The sequence below is a fragment of the Gadus macrocephalus genome, chromosome 8 (genome assembly GCF_031168955.1).
Source record: "Gadus macrocephalus chromosome 8, ASM3116895v1".
Taxonomy (NCBI): Eukaryota; Metazoa; Chordata; class Actinopteri; order Gadiformes; family Gadidae; genus Gadus; species Gadus macrocephalus.
In genome coordinates this window covers 11,665,143-11,682,909 of record NC_082389.1, presented here as the reverse complement: position 1 = coordinate 11,682,909, position 17,767 = coordinate 11,665,143, and the positions used below count along the sequence as shown (strand labels likewise).

Below are 17,767 nucleotides of genomic sequence, written 5' to 3'. Positions count from 1 at the left end.
CGTGATGTCACCTCAGCATGCACAGCCTGTTGTTATAATAGGAGGGATCTATACACTCAAATGATAACTCTATTATCCACCATCACTCTTTGTGACTGAGCAGGTGTTCTTGCTGGGAATCTGGCCTCACAGTCAACTTGATATAGGCTTATAGGCTTACTAAAATAAAAGTATGTGCTTGTGTTAAGGTCACAGGTGCATTTGTAAAGTCAAAGTGTTGAAGCCTTTCCAAGATTGTGCGCATGATTACCCATCTTTGTTTGGTCATCCAAATAAATCTGGTCAGATTAATTATATTGTTTTTTTCACATCCAGTGGCAATCCACCACATATGCAATCCCAAATTTCTAAAATGTCAACAGCATGTAGATGGATATGGATATGAATCCTCGCTGATGCTACACAGGGCCTGCAGGTAGGCCTACTGCACGTGTGGAGATGGACACAATGCGCGTGGAGATAGCGGGGTGAAGCTCTCAGCACTTCCTTTTCACATCCGGCTTATGACCCCCACCCCCCTGCACCGTCAGCACCATCAGCACCAGCGCAGAGTGGCCCCACAGAGGGAGGGGGGGGGGGGGGGGGTGGCGAGAGAGAGGTGGATCGAGACAGAGAGATTGGGAGAGTGCGTATAGTAGAAGTCGATTCTAGAATCGATCGAGTTGTTAAATAATGATTCCTTTAAAATCAGTACTTGTACTACTTGTTTTTAAATACTCCAGTGTATTTAAAAAACCCTTAAACAGGCCCTCCTTTATCATAAATGTAGTCAGAAACTATGGCTGCCTATTCTAGTCCTTTGTCCCAGCTTGTCCTCAGATATCTAATATTACATGTACAGATATATTAGATACAGTGACTTCTAATGCAAACTAACTTTCTTCCTTTATAGAGTTTAAGAAATATGTGCCAATATCTTGAGTGCCATTCGAGTTTGGAAATTGCCCATGGGGAAAATAACCTGCTATTAATAAAATATAATAAACTATGAAACTTGAGTTTACATTTTCTATGGTGGCTTCTCGTTTCTGTGCCTCCATGCAACAAAACTGCAGGCCCAGACCAGTGCATTAACCACTGGTTGTGCTGTAGAGTGAACTATCATGTTTCCAGGCTGCAACTATAGCAACTAAAATGTACACTTTGATATTTCCATTCCATTATTCCCTTTCAAATTTTGTTTGAAGAAATTCCCCCCAAAAATCCATTAAACAAAGCTTGGACGAGGGGCAGTTGAAATGTAGGGACAAGGATAATATCGTTCTGTTTGTTCGAGTGCCTCTACAAGCATGGACATGTCTCTCATGCTTACCATAGCTTTGTGCTCTCAGCCAGTCAAAGTTCCTTGATATCTTGGCGCCTGTTTGCATGACTAAGTACACACTTGAGTTATTTTGAGGGAAATTGTGAAATAACCTTCAAAGAATTTAATCAGAAAAGTGTGTGTGTGTGTGTGTGTGTGTGTGTGTGTGTGTGTGTGTGTGTGTTATACCTATTGTCTTCCATTCTTTTGCATTACTACTATTGCAAGCCTACCTACTGCTGTGGCAACCACATTTAGGATCAAGAACTAAAGTACATCTTATCCTAATGAATTTTAGATTGCGATTATATCTTACTCTTTGCATCGTTTAAGTATAATTTCAGTGGTTTGTTTGTATTACCTTAGCTAAATCTTTGTAATGTATGATAGACAAAGTAACAAAAATGTATTGGTGTGCGACATAAAAATGTACGGAGAACATTTACGCCCTCTAACGAGTAAATTGGGTACACAGAGCTTCAAATTGTGAGGAAGGGAAAGAAGAAAGAATACGCAAATTTCAACACATCATGAATGTCATTATATTATTGACAAAAAAACGATGCATACATTTAATGAAAATATTCATATATTTCACGTGAAGTGTATAGCATTTATTGAGCCTATATGCTACTCGAAAGGTCCATATATTGCCACGCTTAAAATGGCGCTCTTCTGATTCCGCCTCGTATGTTACGTAATACGTGCATACTTTACGTAATGCGTGCGGCGCCCGGAACGTTGTGTTGACAGTAGCAGCAGGAGTTGTCAGCCGAGTAGCCAGCGACCATCCTTGGAGCCGAATGGACTAGTCACAACGTTGCTATTTAAGAAACACTTGCCTATTCTACAACAACAACACTGTATACAGTGTGTACGTAGCGAAACATGGCTGACGACCAGAGCTCCCAATCCTGGTCAATCGACAAGGATGATTATATCCTCAATGAGGTGATAGGTGAGTAAGCTAATGCTAACGTTAGCGCTCTGGTTGACGTTAGATGGCTAACAACTAGCTAAACCTGCCATACCTAGCCAGCCAATGCTACCGATCTCCAGACAGCATTGGCTTTGTGTAGCTGTTAGTGGACCCGCTGTTGGTCCAAAGTAGCTTCTCGTCTCCAGCGTTGACTGTAGTGAACGGTAACGTTATCTGATCATCTAACCAGCTAGCATGGCTAGTCAAGAAGCGTGATGCTAGCCAGCGAACTCGAGTGAGTAGTCGTTGCATGAAGATTAAAGGGTGGAATGTGGAAATGGGTGGTGCCCTTTTGCTTGACTTATGATATGGCTTAGTAAGTCATACCAGTGTTTGGTCCTTCAGAAAGCTATGTGACTGATTTGATCCAGGATTATGACTCTGAATGAAAGCAGACTGCTCTAATGGACACGAGCGTAATTTTCAGATTTGCTAGACATAATATCACAATGATTATTAGAACGGTACGTTGCTAGTCTAGCTGTCAGTGACGGGGAGGCTCCCTCTAACCGCTCATACTCGGGTCAACCCTCACAGGCAGCGGAGCCACAGCGGTGGTCCAGGCGGCCTACTGCGAGCCCAGGAAGGAAAAGGTGGCCATCAAACGCATCAACCTGGAGAAATGTCAAACCAGTATGGACGAGCTCCTGGTAAGTAGCATTATACCCACCCGCTGCATAACACTGGTACCATATTTCTAGCATGTTAGTAGTGCATCCCCTCCACACTATTTGATGTGCTGCACCCCAGACAGATAAGCCAGTGTCTGTGATTCTGGTGGTGGTGGATGCCAAAAACATCCACAGTCTCGGATTCACCCTGGGCTGTGTCTGAGTGTTGGCTGGCCTAGGAGTGACATAACACAGGTCACGGACGGTACAGCCTCCACTCTAAGGCACTGCCGAATTAGGTTAAGGGAATCTAGGGGAGAAGGGAGACAGCCACCAAAACACTTCCATGGTAACCGTCACTGTTAGGATCACTTTTAAATGGTGTGGTGCTGCGATGCAATGACTGGCCTGGATGTTGATATGTCTGAGGTTTACGACTTAAGTGTCAATTTGTGGGTTCCTTTGTTAGTGAATTGCTTGGGATTGCAGGCAACAAGGAAAGCTGTTTGTTTTGTTTTTAAAAGGGTAATTAGGGGGTTAGGATAAAGTTTCGTGGCTAGAATGTTCAACTCCCAGGCGAAAGCTACTGGGTTGTATTGACCCCCTGGTCAAACAGTCGGCCTCCTTGAGCAAGATGTCCTACCAACCCCGAAACTGCGACATAATGATGATGTGTCAGAATGTGCCCTTGTAAATCACCTTGGATGAAAGTGCCTGCTAAGCGTCTGTTCAACCCTTTTGCAGAAAGAGATCCAGGCGATGAGCCAGTGTCATCACCCCAACATTGTCTCCTACTACACCTCCTTCGTGGTGAAGGATGAACTGTGGTTAGTCATGAAGCTGCTCAGTGGCGGTGAGTGCTCTTCTGTCATGGTTTCTCTTTCTCTCAGTTCTTTTCTTTCTCTCTCGCTCCTTCTTTCAGTCTTTCTCTGGCTTTAAGATCTCTCTCTCTTTCGCTCTCTCTCTGCTCCTTCTCTATCTCTACACTCTCTCTCTCAGCCTACACTTATCTTGAAGTTGTCTTTGACTTTCTTTGTCCTGTTTAACCTATTTCTAATCTAGCTATGAGCTACTCTGACTGAATGTTTACATTTCCTTGTATAAACCCATTAGAGGTTAGCGGTTTCACTTAATTCTCTCTAAATGGCATAGATTTTAGCCATCGACTTCTTATGTTTTTTTGGGTTGACAGCACTATTACCCACAAAGTGCTGAAGCAAGTTATACTTGCTGCATTGTATCAGTGTCAGTTTTTTCTGTGAGCAGGAGGAACCTCACATGCTCTACAATTGTGCTTCCCTTTCTGCAAACACCATAATACACTTAAGAGTGTTCTCAAAAGTTAAGGTTATTATGAGATCATGACTGTGTTGCTTCCCTTTCCTCAAACACCATCAGTACAAGAAGCCACCCTAACTCCTCCATTCTCCGTGCTCCAGGCTCGGTGTTGGACATCATCAAGCACATCATCTCCCGTGGGGAGCACAAGACCGGGGTGCTGGATGAGTCCAGCATCGCCAGCATCCTGAAGGAGGTGTTGGAAGCCCTGGAATACCTCCACAAAAACGGACAGATACACAGGTCAGCTTTGGAAGCTACATCTTTTTATCCAGAAGCGACGTTGTCGTGATTTTAAGATGCATGGGATTGAATGAGCACAGGTAGAGGTTTGCTGACTGACTACCTAATTTGGAGTTTGATCCCTTAACCTCTCGGCCAGGAGCCAAGCACCCAAACACATCCCTGGGTTTGGGGGTTCATCTTCGCGGCGGTTAGCTACCGCGGCGCATGCGCCTTAAGCGTCTCCGCTATCATTGTTTGGCGGCGGCTGTTGGAAATTGTTCTGTTTGGCCGCTCTCCCCCGGCTGTTTTCACATGGCCAGGACCAGGCCCTTCAATATTTAATACACTGGAAATGTATTATTGAGGAGGATTGTTTTACATAACGTCCTGTCCCAGGACCGTGGTGGCGTCGCTGAAACCCAGGAGGGAAAGGGGAAGAAGGGATACTACTGTACTTACTGTACTGTGGGCTGTTTGCACCTCCTGTGTATAATGTTACAAATTGTTGTGTACAAAGAAGACCATTTTTATTGGTTACCTTGCTTGGTTTTCAGGTGTTTTTGTTATTGAACGTTTGTCTTTCAGTGTTTTGTTTCGGGTGTGCTTGTAGGGTTCCTTATACCCCGCCCCCCCCCCCCCCCATGAACTTGAATTGGTTTAGCCTATGTGGTCTCCTGGACACTGGTGGCTCGGTGCTAAACAGAGCCTGCTGTGAAAACCAAGGGAGGGTGGAGCTGGTCAAGATCAGATGGTCTGGATAACTGGGTTACACTGTGTGTGTGTGTGTGTGTGTGTGTGTGTGTGTGTGTGTGTGTGTGTGTGTGTGTGTGTGTGTGTGCGCTCCAGGCAGACAGTGAAGTGAGGGCTTGAAGGGTGTTTCTCATGCACTGTCATAGAGGTGTGTGTGTGGGTGGTCTAATGGTGTGTTTGGTTCACCGTGTCACCAGCCCCATATCTCGTGGTTATGGCCGACTCACTATCTTTCATTACAGATGACTAATTATGATTGATGATGTCATAGCTAACCAATGCCTTGTCTTAATAGGGATCTGAAGGCAGGAAACATTCTTCTAGGAGATGATGGTTCAGTGCAAATTGCAGGTAAACTTCAGTTTGTACCGCAAGAGCCAGAACATTATCTCATCACTTCCTGCTTGGTTAGACTCTAAGCAGCTGTTTAAACCACACGGCTGTCAGAACTTTTCTCTCTTTCTCACCCTCCCCCCTCCCCTGCGCTGGCTTTTATTGAGTTATGAATATCTCAGGCACACTGCTAGAACAATGTTTTGTTTCTTATCCACTTGATTTGACCGAATCCTATTAAGGTAATCTAATAGCTTGTTTGTTCCTGTACATTGCACTCTTCTCTCACGCTCTCTTTCTCTCTGGATTATTTTCACGAGTTTCAACATTTATTCATGGATCAGTTTACACTCCTATTTTCGTGGCTTCTTTGCAAATAATTATATTTTCTCTCTTACTCTCGCTCTTCTTTCTTCCTCCTTCTCTCCCCGTCCCCCACCGTCAGACTTTGGTGTGAGTGCCTTCCTCGCAGCAGGGGGCGACATGACCAGGAACAAGGTGCGGAAGACCTTCGTGGGGACCCCCTGTTGGATGGCCCCCGAGGTCATGGAGCAGGTAGGTGTCTCCGTAGTGGGGGTCCCTGTAGTGGGGGTCTCTGTAGTGGGGGTCTCTGTAGTGGAGCTCCACAGAGTAACGCCGTGTACGCACTCTGACTCGTCTACGACGCTGTGGCGTCCTTCCTCCCCCTCGCAGGTTCGCGGCTACGACTTCAAGGCAGACATCTGGAGCTTCGGCATCACGGCCATCGAGCTGGCCACCGGCGCGGCGCCCTACCACAAATACCCCCCCATGAAGGTACCGCGGGGTAGAGCTTAGATCTAGCCCGACCCGACCGGAGCCCGAGCCCAGAGAACCTAAACTCTAATGCGTGGGTGCTTCCCGAAGCTGCCTGTGGATTTGCCAACACCAGATGGCAGCACATACATGCGTTTCTTGCACGTTTTTTCTGACCCATGATATAGTTTCAGAAATCATTGAAAGGCTTGCAAGGATTTATTAATTGCCTTAAATAGAAGATCAAGAGATGGCTTGAGTTACCTGTGGTAACCTAGCAATAGTTGTCAAGGGCAGTGTTGCATAGTAACGGTTGCCCAGGGCAGCGCTACATGTCATCGGATGGGTTATAAGCAAGAAGGAGGTTGAATCTCTCTGCCTCTATTGATGCCAAGAGAGGCCTTTATTGCATTTCACATGTTTCATTAAAACTGTTATAGTTGTGGCTGAGCTAGCTAAATAAAATCTGGTGCCCTCTAGTGGTACAAGTGTCAATAAAACGTGTGTGTTTGTGTGTGTGCTTCAGGTGCTGATGCTGACCCTGCAGAACGACCCCCCCTGCCTGGAGACGGGCATCACGGACAAGGAGATGGTGAAGAAGTACGGCAAGTCCCTGAGGAAGATGATCTCCCTGTGCTTACAGAAGGACCCAGAGAAAAGGTGCGACCCCTAACCTCACCTCGTTGTCTTGGTGGAGATGTGACCCTTGACCTAGTCGATTCAGATTAGGTCATTGAGGAGCAGGTAGACTGTGGACATCTGGGCTCGATCTAGGCTATTTTGTCCCCAGTTTTCCCAGTCATATTTATAGTTTATTAGTTTTGCATGTCCGTATGAGAAGGCTGACAAGAACTTCCATTGCAGTGTGAAGCTTAAAGGAACATTCACAAGTGTGTGTGTGTGTGTGTGTTTGCTGTCCTCAGGCCAACTGCTGCTGAATTGCTGAAGCATAAATTCTTCACCAAAGCCAAGGTGAGCGAACCTGCCATTTTCTGTGTATTTAGATTTTGGGCCGAACATGAAGTTTGCGAAGCAGCACAGTAAAATGTTGTTTTTTTGTATCGTTCTCCTGTTGCAGAACAACGAGTACTTGCAAGAACGGCTCCTGCAGAAGGGGCCAACCATCACAGAGCGCTCGAAAAAGGTCAGGTTTCCACTGTGTTGGGGTGCAGGTGTTTTCATTTCCAACTGAAATATGGCACCGTGTGTGCATAATTATTATTAAACATTGTCAATCATTTGTGGTAGGTCATTCTTAATCTTAAAATAACCTCTATTTGTCGATGAGCTACCCATAGAATGTTTATCGAAACACAGATAAGTCTGGTTTTTGATCCTCAAAATAAACATGATTTAAGGTCAACATTTCTTGAATCTCTCTGATGAGTAAAGGCCAGTTCAGACCAAAGATTCGCCTCGCAACTGCTTGCAAAGAGACTGTTTTAGAACGTCGCAGGGGAAAAGTAACAGCAGTGTGAACTGGTCTTTGCAGCGCATATAATAATATGCGCTAATAATAATAATTTAATAAATTAACGTCGCAGCCCTCCTCGTCGCAAGGAGTTGCGAGTTGCAAGTCATTGCGAGGCGAATCTTTGGTCTGAACTGGGCTTAAGGGGTCAGTGACTGACCTCCCAACCAAACGGGCAGAGCTGGCTGTACCTTGAGAGCTAGTCTGTATAGAGGGCAGGACTTTTATGCTCCTCTTGCCTTGACCTCTGGAGATCGAGTTTTCACGTTATGGTGTACAGTAACATCGCCTGATTGTCTGACAGGGGGAGTGGCTCATTTAATATGAAGGTGGTTTTTCAACCTGACTGTTGGAGAGCCCAGACTGACCTGCTGGTCGCCCCGTAGTGTTGTCCCAGCTGGAAATGGGGGCTGTGGTGGCCGATAGGAAATGGTCGGGTCTGGTGCAGGTGGTGTGTTTTGTGGGGCAAGCGTATTAAAGATGGGTGTGTTTTGGGGTGCAGGATGTATTAAAGAGGGGTGTGTTTTGGGGTGCAGGATGTATTAAGAGAGGTGTGTTTTGGGGTGCAGGTTGTATTAAAGAGGGGTGTGTTTTGGGGTGCAGGATGTATTAAGAGAGGTGTGTTTTGGGGTGCAGGTTGTATTAAAGAGGGGTGTGTTTTGGGGTGCAGGTTGCATTAAAGAGGGGTGTGTTTTGGGGTGCAGGTTGTATTAAAGAGGGGTGTGTTTTGGGGTGCAGGTGCGCAGGGTCCCCGGCTCCAGCGGGAGACTCCACAAGACGGAGGACGGGGAGTGGGAGTGGAGCGACGATGAGTTGGACGAGGAGAGCGAGGAGGGCAGGGCAGCCATTGCCGCCCTGCGAGTGAGTGTCCACACTCACGTACATCCGCAAAGACAGACACGGAGACACTGTCTATGTGACACTTGCACTCTAACTATCCACAGGGACGCCTCAGTTCACTGTGGCAGAATTGGGCGTGGGATTTAATTCCCGGTTTGAGAGGGGGCTCCCCTGCGGCTCGTTCATCCCAGGGCTGAACAACAGTTTGAATGTGTGGGATCTGTCTAATTTGGTGCTTTAATTCATGACATGTACGGGAACAATGGGAGTTTCGTCAAGGCATGTGATGATTTCCATAATGGGCCAAACTCAACTCTTGATAGGTGGTGCCGGGAAAGAGAACGATTTTGTTGATTATTTTTTTAATCGTGACAATCTGTCGTGTCCGTTCTGCAGTCACCCCGGGTGAAAGACGGATCCCAGAACATGGAGGTGAGTCCAATCATTGCGGACCTTAAATTCTACAACTGTCTCCAACACAGAGGATCTGCATGACTTGTGGTGTGTGTGTGTGTGTGTGAGGCGTATTCATCTTCTTTAATGTGATTGGATGAGACCGTAAATAGGGAATTCATTTACAAAACCAACCAATTGTTTATGCGGCGGTGCTTAGCTGTTCCCGCCCTCAGTCGGTGCCTCTGGTCATCTACAGCCGGGTGAGGCCGCGCCCCCAGCGCAGGCCGGCCAACCAGGGGCTGCTGATGCTCTGGCCCCGCCCCCACAGGGTGCAGCTCCTCCTCCAGCAGCAGGAGCGACCTCAGCTAGCCCCTCCCACGCACCCACCGCTCAGGTGAGGCCCTCAGACCAGAGCAACAGAGCCAGGAGCTGGATCGATTCAGCCCTGATGCTCGATGACCCAATGTACTTTTTCTTGTATTTGAGTGATTTCAGGAAGTATTACAGTGATGATTGACAGCTACCGAGACTAAATAAATATAGTCACATAGGAATAAATAAAAACATTTATATAATATACAATATTCAAATTATAAATGTATAATAGAAAACCTTGGAAATCAGTGGAAATAACATGTAACATTGAATCACAGGCCGTTATCGAACCTGTGTCCCAACAGGAAGTAGTAAAGGTAACCCACTGATCACACCCCGCTGTCTCCCACAGGAAGCGGTGGCGGTGGTGCTCAACACAAACGTCCCCATCAGCCTGGTCCTGAGGTTAAGGAACCTGAAGAAGGAGCTCAACGACATCCGCTTTGAGTTCATGCCTGGAAGAGGTCAGTCTCTCCACTATGGCGCTTGAAGGGCATACTACCCCCCCCCCCCCCACCCAAGCCAAAAGGGCCCGGTGGTTCGATCCCCGATGTCCAACTTCCAAAACTGCAGGTGGAGACGTTGGACAGGGGGCTTCAGCGCTAGTGGCTCCTTCATGACTTGCGTCTGAAGTCACTTTTATCACTCTGGGTAATAGCTGCAAAAAGGCTACAGAGGTTTCAGGACAAGGTCTTCTACATTAGATGATGTAGAAGACCTAGTACTGAAACCTCTGTACAAGCCTTTTGGTCAATCCTAACCTTATCCTTGTCGTCCTTTTCTTCTGTGTCTCTGTGGTCAGATTCAGCCGATGGCGTGTCTCAGGAGTTGGTCTCTGCCGGCCTGGTCGATGGGAGGGACTTAGTTATTGGTACGTAGCGGTTGGACCACTTCCTGTTTCCTGTTTAGTCATTTCTAATTTTAGCCTGATTAAATGTTCCTCAAATCTTTGAATCTGAAAGTCTTTTGTCAGTCTGGGATGTTATTTGCTTCCTATATCCATATTGGTCACGTTTGTTATATTATTTTAATAACAAGATGTTTTTTATGTTCTCAAGTGGCTGCCAATCTGCAGAAGATCGTTGACGATCCGCAAAACAACAGGAATGTGACTTTTAAACTGGTAAGAGTGCACAACCTAATCCTTCAGTTGAACGCACACTACAATAACGTAGTCCTACCACAACACAAAGTCGAGAAACAAGCCTCTGCCGTTGGCTATTTCCTCATTTTGTTATTCCTATATTGTGCTGTCTTGTCCTTGAGGAAGCCTGGTGCTCCAGTGGTTCATGGGGCTGGTGCTGCTCGTTCAGTCCCCCTGACCCGGGTCTAGGGAGCTAACCCTGTCCCCCTGTGTCACCTCGTGTCTTTATCTCCCAGGCGTCTGGACTGGAGGAATCTGAGATCCCTGATGACATCAAACTGATGGGATTCGCCCAGCTCAGCATCAGCTAACTCACACAGAGACCCCCCCCCCCTCCCTTCCCCCAGAAAAATAGCAACAGCAACAACAACAACCACCACAACAAAAAAAACAACAGCATCAACAAGGAAAAAATATGAAAAGGAAAAAAGGACAGCAACTAATGGTATTGCACAGCTGCATTATTTCTCAATTCCACGAAACCACTACTGCCAAAGAGGGGAGGTCAAAGGTTAAACAGTCCCCCCCCAAAAAAAAAACCTGGCACAAGAGCGGGAAAGCTATGGTGGCCGCGGGCCACGGAGATAAGGGGCGACGTTAAACACAGGAATCTTTACTTGAAAAGTTTACAGCGCGCCTCGACGTGGGAGAGCGCATCACCCTCATCGGCTTATTCCCCCCCTCCCCCTCCAGTTTTGGATTTTCTTTTCTGCGTTGGGATATTTCTTTTCACCCCCCCCACGCCCACCCCTCTCCTTCTTTTCAGTTTATTTTTTATACACAAGCACAATCCAAAACAACTCCTGCCACTTCTAGAAGTGATTTGCCTTTTGTTTGTCTTTATTTTTTTCTTAATTCTTTATTTTTTTTTTTTATCAACTGTGCCACAGAACTCACTATATAGTGTTTTTGTTTTTGTTGTTTCTTCTCGACCTTACGGCACTTTACGCTACTCTGAATTGAATTAAGTGTAAAGCTTGCCTTAGCTGGTAGAACTATAGATTTAGTGTGATGGTTTGATTAAGAATGAAAAGAAAAACACATTGAGTCCACTGTTAATTAGTGGCGGTATATTGTGAATGGAGATCTACGATCAGATTTACGCCTCTTTTAACATTGGCATTAAAACAAGAATTCATGTGTTGTGAATACATTTTTACTCCCGCAACTCACTCACAGTTCATTTATAGTTTCGGAGGGTTATTGGGCTTGGAAGGAATATGTTCACAAAATTGAAATGCCAAAACAAGTCGCCCTTGTTCAGCCTATACCAATATGTACGTTGAATCACAGGATCAGTTTGGACGGGGGAGGGGAGGTTTTGACACAGATCTGCTATCGGTGAAAACATATCTGTTTGTACACACTTGGAACTTCTCCAACTGTAGCTAAACAATTAACCGCAGTTAATCTCATACCGAAGGGTTTAAAGGACATGCTTGTCCTAATTGAGTTGGTGACAGTTTCTTTTTTTTTTTTTTTTTTTTTTTACTATGCAATAGTCGGTCAGCTTTCTCTCCCAGTTTCCGCTGATTCTCTGACATATCTTGAGTTTTTCAACGTGCATTCCCTTGCCAAAAATTAATGTTCAAATCACCAAAATTGGCTGTTGATGGGATCTATTCCAGAAACACATTTCCACATTTTGATTAAAAAACGTAAACGTATTATTACCTTTGGCCTAGCTGTACCATCAAGTAAGATATTCTTGTTCAATCTGCGGCTATTGACTGAAACCGAGGAAGGTGTCCCGTGCTCTTGTTGTCAAGCAAATATCAAACTGACCGCAGCGGGCACTTGTCTTGCGCTCTCTGGCAGGTGAGAGTCTGTGCACTGAAAACTCCATGGGTGGTGATGCTCCTAGTTAATGCTTTTAGTTTTGTCCTTCAGAATCCGTATTGTTTTCTTGTCATCGCTATAGGCAGGTTGTTTGGATGACGCTTGTTTCCGTGCTTAAAGTACCCGCCCACAAGTCTGTGCTGTCACTCCCAGGAAGGCCCGAAAGGCCGTCCGGAGCCGCGCGCCAGCGGACGCGCCACAGCTCGACGCGCTGGTACAGTTGTAAATGGTGTATTTAAAGAAAAAAAAGTGTTTGCTCTCTTTCAAAATGTTCCTATAACGGAAACTTTGTGCTCAGTCACACACACACACACACACACACACACATACACACAGACACGTACACACCTTGTTTGCTTTTCTTTGTTTGTCAATGCTTTGTATGTCCTTTTTTATTTTATTTTTTTTGATTTAAGTGAATTAAAAATCTAAACATTTCAGTTGTAGCCTACATGATGTTCACGGAACATGGCTGGTTGACGTGATGGAAAGGATTTATCCAGTACACGAACAGCAACTATCTTTTTCTCTCTTTTTCTGTTTCGTTTTTGTTTATTTTTGATTGTTTCCACCATTGGCCTTGTTGTGCTAGAACATGAACTAATCATGCACAGATTATTTTAATTGGCACCTTATTGATATAAATGTTAACTTAGCTTGTTTTAATTACAATGGGGGGGGTGGTGGTGTTGGTGGTGGTCGTAGCCTCACTCCAGTGCTGTCCTGTCATTAAATATGCATTTGTTAAAATTTGGTAAAATCTAATTTGAAAATATCTTGTTTGCTCACGTGATGGTAAACATGGTAAAGTTTACATCAGCTTTACATTTTTTATTCTTATTTTGGGTTCCTGTGTTTTTGTTTCTAATCAAATAACTGAACTGGTGTTTTAATCCATTGTCTGCTAATTTTTTTTATTTTTCAATAAATTCTTCCCCCTTTTTGATTGTTTACACCAGATAAAAGCCGCTGTCTAGCCTCGAAATTTCCAAATTTTCCAAAGTTGATTGGCTATATATATAAACATATATTTTTACAAATCATTAAAAGTTCAAATGTTCTTTCACGTTTTCTTTATCCTCAATTGCGCAAGTCTCTGATACATGTTTCTAAACATACCCTCTGTGATAACAAGGTTAGATTTCTGTCTGAAAATCCGGTCAAATGCATCCTACATTTACATTAGTGGTTGAGTTTCATTGAAATGTACACCAAAAATGGTTTTGAGGAGCTAAATAAAGTCACATGATGGAATTCAGATGGTTTCTTTTGTGTTCAGTTCGTTTATTATTCTTTCATATAGCGTGATCGTAAAAGATGCTCCTTGATAACGACAGTTAATCTGTAGTCCCTGATCAAGGCGGTGACCTCTTTACGCAACCATTTATATATACCCTTATTCTCAGAAATTCGCTGTCTTCGAGATGGCAAAGTCTGGTGAGATCCTCAGAGCGGTGGGAAACTTTGGACTCTTTCAGACGCTTATCGTCTTGGCCCTCAGCTTTCCAAATCTTTTACTGTCCGTATCCTTCGCCAGCATCCTCTTCATTGACTCTGACCCGGAGCGCCACTGTAACACAGACTGGATCCTGGGGGCCGGTCCCAACCTGACAGAAGAGGAGCAGCTGAACCTGACCGTTCCCCGGGAGCCAGACGGCTCCCTCAGCCGGTGTCTGATGTACGCTCCGGTGAACTGGACCCTGGACTCCATCCGGCAGTATGGCCTGAACCACACCACCGCCTGCCGGGACGGATGGGTGTACGACCAGACCCTGTACCAGGCCACCATAGTCACCGATGTAAGTCGCATAGCGAGACGTCCGCAACATCGCATGACAAACTTGTTTTTGACAATCTCTTAACCTTGTCATCATCACTCTGACAATATGACAGCAGCAACACCCCATCTGATAATGGCTATGTATTCCGTCACAGTTTGACCTTGTGTGCGACAAGGCCCATTTGGCTGGGATCACACAGACAGTCTTCATGGCTGTTATTCTGGCCGGTTCCTTCATATTCCGACCTGCTTCGGAACCGTGAGTAAAGCGCTTCTGGTGATGCCAGCATGCAATCCATTTTCAGTTCATTGGCACATCAGAGAGGGGCCTAATCTAACATAGTTCTCTGTTCTGGGACTCTAGGTTTGGCCGTAAGACGCTAGTACAGATACCAGCATTCCTCTTGACGGTGTTCACTGTGGTCTCCGGTCTGTCGTTAAATCTCTACATGTACCTGGCATCACAGTTCATGGTCGGCATCTCCATTGGGGGCTACAGAATCAATGCCAGTGTATTGGGTAAAGTATTTAAGCAAGAATAAATATCCTTCCTCAAGAGTTGATTAGACATGTTTTGCCATAGCATCTAAGTGATTCCTATAGCTACTGTCTCTCCTGTAATCCGTCCAATGTTTTCTATCCTGGCTAGCTTACAAGGCACTAGAAATGTTTTTTGTAGCTTCCGTATTTTAGATTCTATACGTTCTCAACCTCACTTTAAGTCGCTTTGGATGACAGTATGTCATAAGTGAAGTCTCATTTCGGGCTGTCCTGGATCTATATTACCTCGATCCATGACAGCTCTCAAAATTTCTGTTTGAAGGCATCCATGTGCTTATAACCTATCGTGTGACATGCTGTGTTTCTTGGATTCACCGTAGGAAAGGAGTGGCTGGGAATCTCCAAGAGGTCCCTCTTTCCCTGCATGAACCAGCTGCTGACGTCCATAGGCCAGTGTGTGGCGGCTGGTCTGATGTTCGGGGTCTGGAGGATGGCGCTACGTCTTATCGGGTCCCGTGGCCGTGGTGTTTATTTACATATGGTAGGTCATGCTTGCTCCATTGCGGACCGCTCGATGGACCACTGCAAGATGAGGTTCCCTGATCCTTGTTTTAATTTGAATAACAATGCTGTCATATGATTGGACTTAATGATATTTTGTCTTTGTTATTGTATATTTGGTCACCGTTTTTGTGGCAGATTCAAAGGTAAAAATGATATTCATTCCGTTTACAGATGGTTTTATTTTATCTATATTTCTGTTTTACTCTTCCAGGTAACTAACTTAATCTGCCTCTTATATCAACTAGGTTCATTCTTGTAACTGCATGCTGGTTGCTAACCAAAGGAAGACACAGAGAGGCCAGGCAGTGGTTACTGAAAGCTGCTAAGATCAATGGGTCGTCCCCGACAAGCTACTGGAATCTGTATGCTAGTTACATCTATTTTACCTAATTTATTTCAGATAACATTTTAAACTTGCTAGCTAATCTTGATTTGTGTTCCGTTTAGGCAACCATAGAGATGGACCAGACCATAAAAAGAGAAGGAATCCTGACCCTGTTTAAGTCCCAATCCTGATCCTTCTCATCTCAATTTCTTGTTTAGTGACTCACTGTGTACATTGGTACATCACCTTATATGTGATCTCAATCAACTAAAGTATTAATTATTTGCGTTGGACTAAAGGTTTTCAACAAACCTGGGCCACTTCAGCCTCTCACTGAACGTGGGGAACTTGGGTCTCAACATCCTTCTGTTGCAGTCCAGGTTTGGGCTCAGTCAGATCCCAGCACAGCTTCTCTGCTTCTGCATGCTGGAGGCGTTTGGAAGGAAAAAGTCCCTATTGTGCACCACCACCACTAGCAGTTTGGTCTGCTTTGTCACACTTGCCTTCTCTCAAGGTGCATCCACCCAAAGCAATCCCTCTGTGTTGTCTACAAAATGCGACCCCAGCCCTAAAACCTCATGCCAAACTCACACCCTAACCCCACACCCACATCTTAAGACCTACCCTCAAACTTAAAATCGAACCCTAACACCCCTCAAACCCTAAAACCAAACCCCATCCAAACCCTTTAACACTGCTGTTGCCTCTTGCATTAGACAGGTCTGTGGTCATCGCTGTCCTGGCGACCGTCGGCCGTTTCCTCTTCACGTGCTCTAGTTTGGTGTCCATGGTTTACGGCCAGGAGTTGTTCCCCACATCAGTCAGGTGGGGAGGCCCGAGTTCCACCACACTCCTTTCAAAAGCACCTCGAAAAGAGCAGAGACCACTCACTAACTATTGTTCACGAGCGAATTAGTGAGTGAGTGAAGAAGTTAATCCCTAATGTTAAAAGTCACGCGGGTAGTCAATAAGTGGTGGTACACGCAAGCTTGCCGCTTGGGATGTATTGCACTATATCATAGAGGTGACACGTCTATGCCCTGGCACTCATGCACTACCAGAGTGACCCGGTCGTGTTCTGTTCTTTACAGGCAGCAGGCCGTTGGTCTGTGCTCCAAGATGGTCTGAGTGGCGGGCCTGTTGTCTCCGCTGCTATCGGTGTACCACTACTCCATACCCATCGTAGTGTTCAGCAGTCTCACCCTGGTGTGTGGATGTCAGGGTGTGGGTGTCTCCCTGTGTTTCCCTCCTGTGTTGATTACTGTTCCCTCCCCTAATGTGTCTCAGCTGTTCCTCGTTGTGTTTGTTATTTAAGCCCTCGTCTTTCCTTTGTTCCTGGTGCTGTCATTGTGGTTGTTAGTTGTGGTTTGCTGTGGTTGTTTGTGGTGGCTAGTCCTGCGTGTTCCGTGTTCCCTGTCGTCTCCCGAGTTCCCTGTAGTCTCCCGAGTTCCGAGTTGTCTCCCGAGTTCCCTGATTCCTGTGCCTTAGCCTTTAGGCCTGAATAAAGTGCCGTTTCCTGAAACCGTCTGCGTTTGGGTCCTACCTGCCTGCCCGCACCGCCACCTACCTTAACAGAATGACAGCACCACGAATGGACCCAGCGGACGATCAGGTTAGCCGTGAGCGGCAGGATTTATTTATTTTGAAGGCAATAGATCGCTGGAAGAGTTTGGGGTGCCACCCGGTTAGCCGTGAGCTGCAGGATTCATTTTTTATGAAGGCGATAGCTCGCTGGGAGAGTTTGGGGTACCACCCGGTTCCTCCTGGCACTCCAGCTCCCGCTTTGACTCCGGTCCCCGAGCCCTGTCCGGTTCCTGAGCCCACTCCTAGCCTTCCAGAGGGGGACCGGCCTCTTCGCCTGCTTGAGGTGGTCCGCCCTCCGCTCCTGCCTGAGGGGGCCCGCCCCCTGCTCCTTCCAGAGGGGGACCGGCCTCTGCTCCTGCCGGAGGGGGTCCGCCCTCCAGACCGTCCAGGGGAGGCACGCTCCCCGCTCCTGCCTGTGGGGGCCCTCCTCCACTCCTTCCCGAGGGGGGTTCCCCTTCAAGGCCTTCCACCGGAGGGGACCCGCCCTCTACCTGGCCTTCCACCAGAGGGGACCCGCCCTCTGCCTGGCCTTCTACCAGGGGGGACCCGCCCTCTGCCTGGCCTTCCACCAGAGGGGACCCGCCCTCTACCCTGTCCACCAGAGGGGACCCGCCCCCTACCTGGCCTGCCACCAG

The 17,767-nt window shown here is 46.3% G+C and overlaps 2 protein-coding genes across 4 annotated transcripts; both read left to right on the top strand.

Annotated features, from left to right (window-relative positions):
* The first annotated feature begins 2,023 nt into the window (after nt 1-2,023).
* LOC132463063 (serine/threonine-protein kinase OSR1-like) lies at nt 2,024-13,636 on the top strand. 3 transcript variants are annotated; one of them, XM_060058962.1, is made up of 17 exons: nt 2,024-2,261; nt 2,820-2,932; nt 3,638-3,746; nt 4,333-4,474; nt 5,502-5,557; nt 5,985-6,094; nt 6,233-6,334; nt 6,840-6,973; nt 7,237-7,285; nt 7,392-7,457; nt 8,523-8,645; nt 9,021-9,056; nt 9,238-9,414; nt 9,748-9,859; nt 10,198-10,266; nt 10,454-10,518; nt 10,776-13,636. In XM_060058962.1, the coding sequence occupies exons 1-17, from the start codon at nt 2,192-2,194 to the stop codon at nt 10,848-10,850; spliced, it is 1,608 nt and encodes a 535-aa protein (XP_059914945.1). In that variant the 5' UTR covers nt 2,024-2,191; the 3' UTR covers nt 10,851-13,636. The 3 variants fall into 3 exon arrangements, with proteins under 3 accessions (XP_059914945.1, XP_059914944.1, XP_059914943.1); XM_060058961.1 differs by having other exon boundaries at nt 2,036-2,261; nt 5,985-6,334; nt 9,277-9,414; XM_060058960.1 differs by having other exon boundaries at nt 2,036-2,261; nt 5,985-6,334.
* A 36-nt stretch (nt 13,637-13,672) lies between these two features.
* Nucleotides 13,673-16,764, top strand: LOC132463066 (solute carrier family 22 member 14-like). The gene is given in 7 exon segments (XM_060058965.1): nt 13,673-14,177; nt 14,314-14,417; nt 14,523-14,677; nt 15,040-15,151; nt 15,153-15,585; nt 15,671-16,373; nt 16,640-16,764. Coding segments are annotated over 5 exon segments (798 nt in total). The 5' UTR covers nt 13,673-13,802; the 3' UTR covers nt 15,205-15,585; nt 15,671-16,373; nt 16,640-16,764.
* The last annotated feature ends 1,003 nt before the right edge of the window (nt 16,765-17,767 follow it).